The 13,998-nt window shown below is 43.5% G+C and overlaps 1 protein-coding gene across 2 annotated transcripts in view; it reads right to left on the bottom strand.

Moving 5' to 3' along the window:
* Positions 1 to 429: 429 nt before the first annotated feature.
* The window catches only part of LOC124035056 (copine-7-like), a 48,374-nt gene continuing 34,805 nt past the window's right edge, over positions 430 to 13,998 (bottom strand). For both annotated transcript variants that reach the window (XM_046348472.1, XM_046348471.1), the window contains exons 11-16: positions 13,499 to 13,632; positions 5,448 to 5,502; positions 4,320 to 4,371; positions 3,858 to 3,991; positions 1,685 to 1,921; positions 430 to 1,063 (exon numbers count right to left, since the gene is read on the bottom strand). In XM_046348472.1, the coding sequence (XP_046204428.1) occupies positions 890 to 1,063; positions 1,685 to 1,921; positions 3,858 to 3,991; positions 4,320 to 4,371; positions 5,448 to 5,502; positions 13,499 to 13,632 (786 nt within the window). In that variant the 3' untranslated portion in view covers positions 430 to 889. The remainder of the gene's footprint in view (positions 1,064 to 1,684; positions 1,922 to 3,857; positions 3,992 to 4,319; positions 4,372 to 5,447; positions 5,503 to 13,498; positions 13,633 to 13,998) is intronic.

Here is a 13,998-nt window from a genome sequence, read left to right on the forward strand (position 1 = left end):
CAAATTAACAAGGCACACCTGTTAATTGAAATACATTCCAGGTGACTACCTCATGAAGCTGGTTGAGAGAATGCCAAGTGTGTTCTAAGCTATCATCAAGGCAAAGGGTGGCCACTTTGAAGAATATAAAATATATTTGGATTTGTTTGACACTTTTTTGATTACTACATGATTCCATGTGTTATTTTATAGTTTCGATGTCTTCAGTATCATTCTACAATGTAGAAAACAGTAAAAATAAAGAAAAACCCTTGAATGAGTAGATGTGTCCAAACTTTTGACTGGTACTGTATATGACTACCTTTTCTGTGCAGGCATCCTGTTGGAATAGTAAAATAAAGTTTTACCTACATTTATTTCCACATAATTGAAAGACTCATGTGGTTTGATATGTTCAGACCCCCCCCCCCCCTTCAGTTGACAGGCTCTTCCGACAATACCAGTGATGGGCAGTAAGACTTAGAGAGACACAGCAGAGCAAAATGGACACAGAGGAGAAGCAGACTGACGCCTTGGAGAACCTTAGAAGTCATAGAAAAATTAACTGAGGGCCGAGGTGCCAGTATCAGGGTAGAAGGTGACAGAGAGCATGTGACCGTAGTTGATCAACTCTGGGAGGGATTCACCTGCATGCATCCTCAAAACAGGAGGAAGAGGACGAAGGCTACCGCATCATGCTGAACAGGCAGATGGATGCACAGCCAGGCAGAGCGACATGATCCGAACGGAGAGAGAAAACAATCCAAAGGTTTCAGTTTCCAGTCTGTGTGTGAACGCTGTACGAATGAAAAAGGAATGATAACAACACTAATATTAATGACCATGGTTCTTGGTCCAGAGCAGCGATATGCACCCTCTCTCTCGCTCTCTCTGCTGGACAGAGATGTAGTCAGGCCGTGGTCCCCACTGCTGGCAGTGATTCTGTAGGGGTGTTGGCAAGGGAGGTAGGAGAGTCACATGATGGGACAGGCGGCATGGGGCAGATGGCCTTGTGACTGTAGTACTCCACCACTTGGTTGGGCACTTCCGCCAGGACACATTTGGCTAAGGCAGCGGGCGAGGCCTGTGAAAAATAGAACACAGCTGTAGTCTGGACAGTTCTGGCACAAGACCCCAAACGGTTAAAGCAATCATTTTCAGTGGCACCTAAATCCAATGAAACTCTGGGCAAATTGTGTTTTAACCTAACAAAAGGAAGAATGGAAAGAGTGATTTGTGTTTTCCGTTGTTTGGGCAGCGGTCAAAATGAAAGAGAGCTTTGGGGAGCATACAGACAAATCGCATCAAGCTTTTGGAGGTATATTTGCATTTTTCATCATTACTTTTCGAAATTAATGGATTTTCTTTCCTGGTGACAACATGTATTTTTCTTAGGAGGGTTTTCTGAAGCTCCTATATCTGTAGCACTGGCAAGGCCAGCAAATGAGAGGCTGCCTGGCTGTTAGCATGTCTTCAAAGCCCCATTGGAGGCTAATGCTATTACCCCCCCCTTTGGAGGTCACATTGGGATACTTAATGGCCTTCAGCATCGCTATTATAAAAAGTAGTGCAGTTTCTGAGACCTTTTGAGACCCACACCTCTGTTCTTTTGGCTTGGTTGGAATATGACTGTGGCATAGCAGAGTAGAGGGAGGTAGGGAAGTTGGAGGTATAGACAACGGAAGGGAAGGAGGGCAATACTGACTGTTTTGAAGTCTCTGAAGGGCACAAACTGCACAATGTCTCGGAGGACGGGCTCTCCTTTGGGTGAGCGCAGCACCCCGTCATCCCCGTCCAGGATCTGCATGTCTGTGAAGTCTGCATTGCCCACGCCAACGATAATGATGGACAGGGGCTGGTAGGAGGCACGCACGATGGCCTCGCGTGTGTCTGCCATGTCTGTCACCACGCCGTCCGTGAGGATCAGCAGGATGTGGTAACGCTGGAGGAGAGAGGAAAGAGGAGAGGGTTGCGGTTGCGTGTTGACCTTTTGTCACCACACACTTCAGTGCCCTTGGCTTCTCTGTGTGTAACACGTTATCCTCTGAAATCTGACTGCTCCCACTGAGAAACACTGAGAAAAGTAATAATGTATTAATCTCTAGTCCCATCAACACTGCTCTCTTTCCCTGCAGGATATCAATAAGAATGAGAAATTCCTCAACATCTACATGTATCCTACATTTGCCAATGGATTTTACATATGAGGTCTATAAGTGTATTCCCTTGTATTCCCCTCTCAGATGTCCCATGAGTCCCTAGGGATTCAAGTGCAGTTTTAACTCATGTCCTGAATTCTCTTTGCATTGATCCTTTGGTCTCATTTACTGATCAGAAGAAGGGTTGATTGAATAATAAATGAAGATCAGTACAAGGACAAAGCAGAAGAAATGGCCATAATGATGGAAAAGTGTTTTGAATGTAATGGGAATAGCCTGAGGGCAAACTAATGTAGGAACTCATTGATATTAAAGGCCTTGGGCATTCAATCCGTGCAGCGTTTCATTGAGAGATTTTAAAAGGTTCTTATGCAGAACCTCAATAAATTATAACAGATTTATATAATGGGTTGGTCTAATCCTGGATGCTGATTGGTTAAAACCGTGTTCCAGACAGTGTCTATTCCACAAGTTAGCACCGGCTAAGGCTATGAAATGCCTATTTACTGTTCCATCTCACTGCGCAATCCACTGTCTCATCAGCCCAACCAGACAATTTATAAACTTGATCTCCCATTTCTTTTAGACTAGTATTTGGTTTTCAACAGCAGAGATTTGTATAAACCTTGCTGTCAGTCTCTTTGATATTTGTAACATTGTTTCAATATTGAAATTCGATCTCCAGCTGTTCGATTGTAATCAACGTGTCGGGACTCGGGAGTCAGGATGAGACAGACAGGCAGCTTTTCTCAGCCAGTTGAAATCATAAATCAGCATAGTTTTTATGGATATATACAAACAAATGTCCATAGAAAAACAGGTCAAACTAAACAAAGTGCAGCTAGTTTGCGGTCTTTCCAGCTTCAGTTTGAAGTAATTGTTTTAGCTGTGTCATTGACTAGCTCCTCCAAACAGTTTACTGGTGAGAAAGCAAATGTTCTATGCCAGGCGAAATAGCTCATCATTAGCTCATTGTTATGGATGTATCCAAATAACTGTCATTAGAAAACAGTTTAAACAAACACAAATGCAGCTACTTTTCTGTTATTCTGGCTGCACTGTTTGATGTGACTGTGTTAGCCCATGTTGGCTAGCTAAAGATAAGGGTATAGGAACGTTGCCAGCCAGCATGACAGCGGAACATTTAGAACAAAGGTCCATAGATATAGAATAAAAAGACTTAACTGGGTCGTGTCTCCAGCAAACCAGCCAGCCGGCTTGGGCAGCAATCCTAGATTTGACGATTTGGACAATATCTTGTGGAAGTAGTATGAATAAATGTATCTAAATAAGGTTTTTAATGGAAATATGTCAATCATTATTTTATTTTGTTGGTATCCCGTTGTATAAAAGTGATAATTCCCTCAAATACGGTGTTTGGAGGATATATTGGCATGGTTTGCCGGCCTGAGACTAACAACAACAGTGCCAATTTCCTCCAAACACCGGCTTCTAGAGACATAATCACTTAATTAGACAAAAACATTTAATAGTGAATGACATCACTATTATGTTTTTCATTTCTACACTCAATCATACACCTACATGGTCTGTCTTGGCTGACTGGTATTAATTGGGTAAAAGCTGAGCTGAGCCTGAGACAGCTCATCCATGGAGGCTCAATGGGTGGGATATCAGTTATGGATATTTGTATTTTTCTCCATATCATGCAGGCCTGTACTGTACATCACTCCATTACAGCAGTAAAGGGACACTTACTGAGGCATCTTTGATGGTCTCCTCTCCTGCTGACAGCTTGGCTATCCTGCTGATGATGGGAGAGACGTTGGTGGGGCCATACAGCTGGATCTTAGGCAGACAGTTCTGGTAGGCCTCCACCACCCCCTGAATCTCTGAACACACACACACACACACACACACAACTGTGGGTACACACCTTGAAGTAGCACATTGAGGGACGGAGGGAGGAAGGGAGAGAGACAGGTGGGCTGGAGTAAAATAACTAAGGATCAAAGTATTACTGGAAATGTGAATTTGTAGGGCTCTGTGTCCATTAAAGATGGGTTCTGAGAGCGGGAAAAGCACTCAAGCTCCACATGTTATCTTCTATGCCAATTTTTCATTGTAAAATGTCAGCGGTAGAGATTGATGGAGGGTCGGGCAGAGCTGCTGAGATGTTCAGAAGTATAAGGTACCCAGAGGAGGCTTCATCTCTCTTACCTTCACATTCATCGTCCTCTGGGTTGAAATTGATGGCAAAGTCATGGGACACCTGTTTGTTGGGAAATTTTTAAAAGTCAGACACGCTTGTACTGGAAATGAGTGTAGACACAAAGTCCCTATGTCTCAATGTAAATACAAATGGGGTCTTCAAGGACACTCATTTATGTCAGTCCACATTGTACAATCTTTTGAATGTCTGAAGTAGCTTTGGAATAAATGAAAATATAGGACCATAAGTCGACATAAAGCTTACTTTGAGTATGAGAATGATCATGTTCCTGATATTAAGTGGTCCAGTTATCTTATTGAACAAAGCCACAGCCTCACAGCCCTTTGAAAGCGTTTACTATTTTGTGTAAATACAACAGCTTTGGGCTCTTGAACTATTGCTGAATTTACCGATTTGGTTTTGTAGCATTTTAGCAGCCTGGGGTACAGAAATAGTTCAGATGTGGCATTTTTCTATCCAATCAAAACAACAGTCTTTTAGGTCCAGTGTATGTACCTTTGACAAGACAGGTGCCATTAAGCCATAATTACAGAACTTACAGTAGTCAAGTCTATTTAAAAGCCAATGCACAGAACAGAAGCAGATCCTGATAGCCTTCTTTTCTCTGTCTGTTGACCTGCCAGTAATCCAGTGTGCCTGTAATGTGACTCTCTATCTCTGGAAGCAGTCTGTGTCTGAAAGCGAGCGGTGTGTGTGTGTGTGCGCGCGCGGCACTTCAAACCCTCTCCCCAGGGTGCTAGTTAAAACAACAGCGGAGTCGCTGTTCTCCATGGCAAATCTGCTAAAACAACGCCCCTCTCTCGCTCCTGAAACCTTATGACAAGTGGCCATCAACACCAAGGAGCCTTGCGCCACCCTGCCTGCTTGCCATTATTTTAATTTCCTCAGAGCATGTTATTTTCTCAGGGACAGGTATTTCCAGAGAAGGGGCTTGTGAATTAAAAATAAACTCAATTATGAATTTGAAATGTGAGACATTGACAGTGACGAATGGTGTCAGGAAATAGGGCTATCAGCCATTCAATATAGACTTACGGCATGGGAAAATACCAAGAAAGAGATGGAAAATAAGCAGTGGGGGAAAGATTATAACAACTAAACAAGATAATACTCACCTCGTAATTGGGTGGAATTCTGGCACCAAATCCCAAGGCGGAAAATCTTTTGTCACTAAAATGTAAAGTAGAGTAAATCAATCATACAATAATACTGTTGTCACTGTTACAATAGAGAACACACTGTCACTGATCAAATGGAAGATGCTTGTCGAGGACATTATTGTAATTTATCTCTTCCACACAGGAAACACTACACTGCAAATCCACTCCTTTTAAGTCTTGTTTACAATTCAATCAGTTAGGACACTCAAATGATAATTTAAGAATTGCGCCTGTGTTCCAGCTGTCAGTTTGCACCTATGGGGTGAGATTATGTTACTATCCGCCACCAAGTGGTTATTGTGCCGTCGCAATGGCTGTATTCCCCACATCATTATCGGTATCATTCTAATATGATGAGCTGATGTAGTACAATATGTCTGCCATATTGAATGCATTACTCTTTGTCAGGAGGGCAGGAGAGCACTGCACTAGAGGAATGAAGGCAGGAACTGTGAGGGAGAATCAGAGTGTAAGACACAGTAGGACAGAAGCAATGCCTGCTGGGAAATACCACTAGACATACAGTAGATCTGATCACATGGTATGCTGTGGGGCTCACTGAGCAGTATGCGAGCTGAGACAAGAGACAAAACAGGAGTCCTCATAATGCAACGGCAAAAAAGAGAGGGTTGAAGACAGGATTCAAATGTGAGATGGAATGATTAGTGAGACACACACATTCCCTCAGAGAACGAGAGCTGTATCTACCACTCTCCAATCCATGGCACTGTGAACATGTGTGCTGGGCTGTGTTAGCTTCTTTTCCACCACATTAGTAATACTGCCTAAATGCATGATTTTGTCTCTGCTATCAGGACATTTTTCATGCAGAAAAAAAAAGTGGATTCTCGAGCACCGTGGCAATCTGAATGAACATCTCCATAATAACATCTTGGTTTCATCCATCAGCATTTGAAAGGAGTTGTTTTAATTTATTTACTGCAGCAGGAAGGGGCAAGAGTGATGACATGGGCTGGGAACACTAAAGCAGGAAGTAATAAGCATTCAATTGAAGATTTGCCTGTAAGCCTTCATTAGAGACAACTAAAGCTTTCCCTTTACTCTGAACTTTAATTCGCTGGCTGATTGATATGTTCTCCAGCACATTAAAGGCAAAGTAATGGAAAAACAGATGATAAAACCCTTCTGGTCTCATCATCTACCCTTGGGAATTAAGAATGATCATCTTTGTGCTAAACTTAGTAATTGTCATGTCCTGACCTTAGTTCCTTTCTTATGTCTCTATTTTAGTTTGGTCAGGGCGTGAGTTGGGGTTGGCATTCTATGTTTTGTGTTCTATGTTTTCTATCTCTATGTGTTTGGCGTGGTATGGTTCCCAATCAGAGGCAGCTGGTAATCGTTGTCTCTGATTGAGAACCATACTTATGTAGCCTGTTTTCCCATTTTGAGTTGTGGGTGAGTATTTTCTGTTTAGTGGTTCACAGGGAGGAGGTAAGGGCCCTCGGAGTGTGGTGTCAGGAAAACAACATCTCACTCAACATCAACAAAACAAAGGAGATGATCATGGACTTCAGGAAACAGCAGAGGGAGCACCCCCTATCCACATTGTAGGGACAGCAGTGGAGAAGGTGGAAAGTTTAAAGTTCCTCGGCGTGCACATCACAGACAAACTGAAGTGGTCCACCCACACAGACAGTTTGGTGAAGAAGAAGCAACAACACCTCTTCAACCTCAGGAGGCTGAAGAAATGTGGCTTGTCACCCAAAACCCTGACAAACTTTTACAGATGCACAATCGAGAGCATCCTGTCGGGCTGTATCACAGCCTGGTACGGCAAACTGCTCTGCCCTCAACCACAAGGCTCTCCAGAGGGTGGTGCGGTCTGCACAACGCATCACCGGGGGCAAACTACCTGCCCTTCATGACCCGATGTCACAGAAAAGCCAAAAAGATCATCAAGGACATCAACCACCCGAGCAACTTCCTGTTCCCACCACTACCATCCAGAAGGCGAGGTCAGTACAGGTGCATCAAAGATGGGACCGAGAGAATAAAAAACAGCTTCTATCTCAAGACAATCAGACCGCTAAACAGCAATCAGTAACTCAGAGAGGCTGCTGCCAACATTGAGACCCAATCACTGGCCACTTAAATAAATGGATCACTAGTCACATTAAACATTAAATAATGTTAACATATCTTACATTACTCATATCATATGTAGTGTCTTGCGAAAGTATTCGGCCCCCGTGAACTTTGCGACCTTTTGCCACATTTCAGGCTTCAAACATAAAGATATAAAACTGTATTTTTTGTGAAGAATCAACAACAAGTGGGACACAATCATGAAGTGGAACGACATTTATTGGATATTTCAAACTTTTTTAACAAATCAAAAACTGAAAAATTGGGTGTGCAAAATTATTCAGCCCCTTTACTTTCAGTGCAGCAAACTCTCTCCAGAAGTTCAGTGAGGATCTCTGAATGATCCAAGGTTGACCTAAATGACTAATGATGATAAATACAATCCACCTGTGTGTAAAGTCTCCGTATAAATGCACCTGCACTGTGATAGTCTCAGAGGTCCGTTAAAAGCGCAGAGAGCATCATGAAGAACAAGGAACACACCAGGCAGGTCCGAGATATTGTTGTGAAGAAGTTTAAAGCCGGATTTGGATACAAAAAGATTTCCCAAGCTTTAAACATCCCAAGGAGCACTGTGCAAGCGATAGCATTGAAATGGAAGGAGTATCAGACCACTGCAAATCTACCAAGACCTGGCCATCCCTCTAAACTTTCAGCTCATACAGGGAGAAGACTGATCAGAGATGCAGCCAAGAGGCCCATGATCACTCTGGATGAACTACAGAGATCTACAGCTGAGGTGGGACACTCTGTCCATAGGACAACAATCAGTCGTATATTGCACAAATCTGGCCTTTATGGAAGAGTGGCAAGAAGAAAGCCATTTCTTAAAGATATCCATAAAAAGTGTCGTTTAAAGTTTGCCACAAGCCACCTGGGAGACACACCAAACATGTGGAAGAAGGTGCTCTGGTCAGATGAAACCAAAATTGAACTTTTTGGCAACAATGCAAAACGTTATGTTTGGCGTAAAAGCAACACAGCTCATCACCCTGAACACCCTATCTCCACTGACAAACATGGTGGTGGCAGCATCATGGTTTGGGCCTGCTTTTCTTCAGCAGGGACAGGGAAGATGGTTAAAATTGATGGGAAGATGGATGGAGCCAAATACAGGACCATTCTGGAAGAAAACCTGATGGAGTCTGCAAAAACCTGAGACTGGGACGGAGATTTGTCTTCCAACAAGACAATGATCCAAAACATAAAGCAAAATCTACAATGGAATGGTTCAAAAATAAACATATCCAGGTGTTAGAATGGCCAAGTCAAAGTCCAGACCTGAATCCAATCGAGAATCTGTGGAAAGAACTGAAAACTGCTGTTCACAAATGCTCTCCATCCAACCTCACTGAGCTCGAGCTGTTTTGCAAGGAGGAATGGGAAAAAATTTAGTCTCTCGATGTGCAAAACTGATAGAGAAATACCCCAAGCGACTTACAGCTGTAATCGCAGCAAAAGGTGGCGCTACAAAGTATTAACTTAAGGGGGCTGAATAATTGTGCACGCCCAATTTTTCAGTTTTTGATTTGTTAAAAAAGTTTGAAATATCCAATAAATGTCGTTCCACTTCATGATTGTGTCCCACTTGTTGTTGATTCTTCACAAAAGGTTAGGTCATTGTTGGGAAACTGTTAGATATTGCTGCACTAGAACTAGAAGGACAAGCATTTCACTACACTCACATTAATATCTGCTAACAATGTGTATGTGACAAATACAATTTGATTTTGACACAGACTCCATTCTGTCCACTAAGAGGAAGATGCTCAGACATCCCTCTAAGCACAGAATCTCAAGGCCCCATGTCTCCATCAACCCAGGGAAAAGAGAGCTGGTAAAACAGCTAGGATCAATGAAGGAAAGCAGCAGACGTGATTTCTCTCTCTGCCCCCAGTTGAGTTATTGAAATGCTCTCTTTGTTCTCTCCATCAACACTTTGGTCCTTAATCTCCTTAATCCTCAACTCCTTAATCCTCAAATGAAGAAAGAGGGGAAAGTGGACCTTCTCTCTCCCCCCACCCTCCATCCGGAGATTTAAGCAGATTCTGTAAATGGCTAATCCTGCTTTAAATGAATCCCACAGGACAGAGCTATCCAGGAGAAAGGACAGGAATAACCTGCAGGGGCTATGGAGGTGTACGAGAACAAAATTGGCTGCAACACAACGTGCCAAAAACACATTTTCTCTGACAGCAAATCATGACAAATGAGTGACTAAACTGCATGCAGGGTCAGGTTGGGTGGGAGGTTTTGTTAATTATTGTATGTAATGCAAGGGAGATCCATCACAATGGGCGAATGAGAAATGAGCCTACAACATTCTCTCTGCTCGGCAGTGGCAAAGCCCGTTTCAAGTTCTATAATACAATTCAAACCACTCATGTCTATCTCTGCCTTGAATAGCCATCTTTGACATACTGCTGTTCTTCTATCTTTCTATTCCATCTAGTCGCTGTGTTTTGTCCAAACAGAAACTCATTACAATGACGGCGAGATGGACCTGAAACAGCTTCTCAAAAGTTGCCTCAGCAATTTATATCTGAATTTTCTCCTCTGACACATGTTCCATAGCTCCTGAAGTATCAAGAGAAGAGGCTGTACAAATACTTCCGCTGGAGCTACTGCTACTTAGTTCTGATGCTTGGCACTTCTCTGTTCTATCCGTCAGTGTAATACTTTGTGGTGTTTGAGAAAATGTAGAGGTGCCACAAGTACCGAGCACAGACAGAGAGTGAAAGAAACTGGCTTTCAAGTCTGACTATGGTTTTCTCAGATAAAGTAGACATTCTCTGGGAAGTGGCCTTTCTGTGTAATGGTATACATATTCTCTTTGATTGTGCTCAACGTTTTAGGATTCTTATGCCTTTTCCCAATTGAGCCTGGATTAAACATTACAACCTACAGGTTGGTTCAGTGTGTGTGGAGTAATGGTCTGCCTCAAGTGTTTTCTTAAGCAGCACGTGCCTGTACTAAGTGTCTTTCCTCAAGTGTTTTCTTAAGCAACACATGTCTGTACTAAGTGTCTTTCCTCAAGTGTTTTCTTAAGCAGCACGTGCCTGTATGAAGTGTCTTTCCTCAAGTGTTTTCTTAAGCAACACGTGCCTGTACTAAGTGTCTTTCCTCAAGTGTTTTCTTAAGCAGCACGTGCCTGTACTAAGTGTCTTTCCTCAAGTGTTTTCTTAAGCAACACGTGCCTGTATGAAGTGTCTTTCCTCAAGTGTTTTCTTAAGCAACACGTGCCTGTACTAAGTGTCTTTCCTCAAGTGTTTTCTTAAGCAGCACGTGCCTGTACTAAGTGTCTTTCCTCAAGTGTTTTCTTAAGCAGCACGTGCCTGTACTAAGTGTCTTTCCTCAAGTGTTTTCTTAAGCAGCACGTGCCTGTACTAAGTGTCTTTCCTCAAGTGTTTTCTTAAGCAGCACGTGCCTGTACTAAGTGTCTTTCCTCAAGTGTTTTCTTAAGCAGCACGTGCCTGTACGAAGTGTCTTTCCTCAAGTGTTTTCTTAAACAGCACGTGTCTACATTAAGTGAGACATCCCAAGTAGAGACTGCTATGCTCTGGAGGATTACCACCCCGGTAGACAGCTATATTTCAACATGACACCAGTAAGGAGAGTGGGAGAGCCAGATGTGATGTTGTTCCCAGGCCTGTTAATGAGGATGGCACAAACATGTGGGCTCCGTGGTGGCACCTCACTTCCACGTGACATGGTGTGAGAGCGGATCTTGCAGGCGGGTGCCTTCACTGAGCCCCGTTCCCCTCTCAGTAGGAGAACCAGCCACTTCCCACACAGAGCAAAAGGTGCCCGGCTCCTAATCCAGCTCCTACTCTGTAAATGTGATCACACATCACCTGATGTTCCCCACAAGAGGCCTGCATACCCACGTTGTGCACCTGAATAACAGCCTGGCGTGGGAGGAGATAACCCACAATATGTAACGTAGGCGTAACACTTAAAGGCATGTTTGTGACACCCAACACCAAACTGAGTTAGCTACCTACACATCTCTTTTCCAGGTAGCTAGAGTCTGTCTCTCCAACAGGTCTTCTGCTGTTCTAGAGTTATCTCTTGTACTTTATTAATTAGGCAGCCAACGTTCTCCACACATTCAACAGGAGGAGCCAACACTGGCATGACTCAGTGTAAATCCTAATTTGGCTCTGTGCCGACAGACAAGAGACCAAATTCTAAATAATGTGTTACTAATTAACCAGAGTCTGACAAGACTGCCCCCGATAACTCTGGTGTATATGGAATAAATATTGAATTAGTCATTTAGAAATTAGAAGTGTAACTATAATCCCAGTCAATTACATATCATTAACAAATACTGTATACAGAGAGTAATGTGACCACACACACAAATTATAATATCCCCAGCCATTGAAACCATTATCTCCCCAAACCCTTGAGAGCCCTGTGCATCCTTCTGCCATCTCACCATGGCTCTGCTGCTGCCTCTCCTCTGCCCATCCTGCTGCTGTCCCTCCCTGACTCTGCTAATCCTGCTGTGCCACTACACCAGGATGGGTGTCCTATCCTCTGCACCCGCCGCCACGGAGGGAACAAGACTTGCTGTCTTACTGCACTTGGAACCATCTCACTTTGTGCACATTCCAACAACGGCAGCAGAAAAGGCAGCGGCAGCAGAAAAGGCAGCGGCAGCAGAAAAGGCAGCGGCAGCAGAAAAGGCAGCGGCAGCAGAAAAGGCAGCGGCAGCAGAAAAGGCAGAGGCAGCAGAAAAGGCAGAGGCAGCAGAAAAGGCAGCGGCAGCAGAAAAGGCAGAGGCAGCAGAAAAGGCAGCGGCAGCAGAAAAGGCAGCGGCAGCAGAAAAGGCAGCGGCAGCAGAAAAGGCAGCGGCAGCAGAAAAGGCAGCGGCAGCAGTAACTAAGCAGACCAGCCTCAACTCAAACGCTGATTCTGCATCCAAGCAACTTCAGCTGAGATTTCCCCAGGGCCTCCTCATGCATTGCCAATGTCTGTGTAAAGCAATTTGTTTGCTCTAATTTCCTCCTAGTAAAGTGGAAATATGAGGACTTAATGAAAGTGATGGCAGTGGGCATGAGAATTGCAGGTGAACCTTAGTAATTTTAACGCATGAATTAAATAGTTTTTTGTTGTTGCAGTTTCGTATTATCTGGCAAAAGTCTTAGATTACATGGAGGAAATGTATGACATCAAGTGGCTGACTGTGTTAGATTCTATCTGCGTAGCGGTTGCTTTGGTGGTGTCAAATCCACAAGCGGTTCCTTGCCTTATCTTATCTCGGACACTGCCATTGGATGCAGCAAAACCACACCCACCTTTATATCCGACAAATCCCATGCAGCCATGTAAGAAGTTCATGCAGTCGCATTACAATTTCAGACACTCAAACGTGTGATGTTATGTTGTCTACACCTCGATTAGACTGATAGCCTATCCCCATCCAAATTAACATGAAAACATGCACACTTTCTATCGCAGTTTTGAACTAACGAGGTAGGGATAATAGGAAGGGAGTGATTTTTAAACACACAAGAACAGTCACTCACCAATTTGCGGATTCATACCGCAGTTACACCTTCAACACCGCCCAAACAACTTGAGTTATCACTGGATCTGATTGAATCGAGGCCTTATCATTGTTTAACTCCGTCACTCATTTTCCAACTCATGCTTCAGTGAGTAGTTGAACGAATCCTCAGAATTCTATTCTATTTCAGCATTCCACGATTTCCATTATCTCCTCATAGCTGGGAATTAGATGAAGTAGAACCACTGGCTCGGTACATTATGAGACATCTACCGAATGGAATGTAAAACGTAACATTTCCCATTGATAGACGTACAGAGAGCAGCCCCACAGATAGAGATCAGGATGAGAGGCTGGGCAGAGAGGCGTGGTGCTGACTGACCTGTCATAATCCTGACAGATCTCCCCCACTGCTATCAAAGCCTTCAGATACTCGTTGGGCTGGTACGGGTTGATGTAGTGTAGGGAGCAGCTGTTCCGTGGGTCTCCGTTGGAGGCTGTGAAGTCAATGGCCACCTAGAGCAATTACAGATTCATAGAAGACTGTAAACAAACCCAACACCATAAAACACTGGACCTAGAGTCTACCTGTCGATGAAGGTTGAGTTGAAGAAGGCTATTCTGTACAGTGCTCTGTCAAACTGGTGTTCCTATAGAGGACGATTATGACAAATCAACTGACTTCCTTTGTGTAAGTGTCTGGAGCCTGCGTCTTTGAGTGACTTGACATTTCAACCCGGGAGCAGCCTCATAGCCTTAAATACTGTAATATCATTGCAATCATGTCCTCAAGCATAACTGCATACGCAAATGAATCTGTATAATATATGGTGAAAAAATATCTAAAATATGTAAATGAACATTGTTGAAGCCGTCTGTTAA

Source organism: Oncorhynchus gorbuscha, linkage group LG05, assembly GCF_021184085.1.
Source record: "Oncorhynchus gorbuscha isolate QuinsamMale2020 ecotype Even-year linkage group LG05, OgorEven_v1.0, whole genome shotgun sequence".
NCBI lineage: Eukaryota > Metazoa > Chordata > Actinopteri > Salmoniformes > Salmonidae > Oncorhynchus > Oncorhynchus gorbuscha.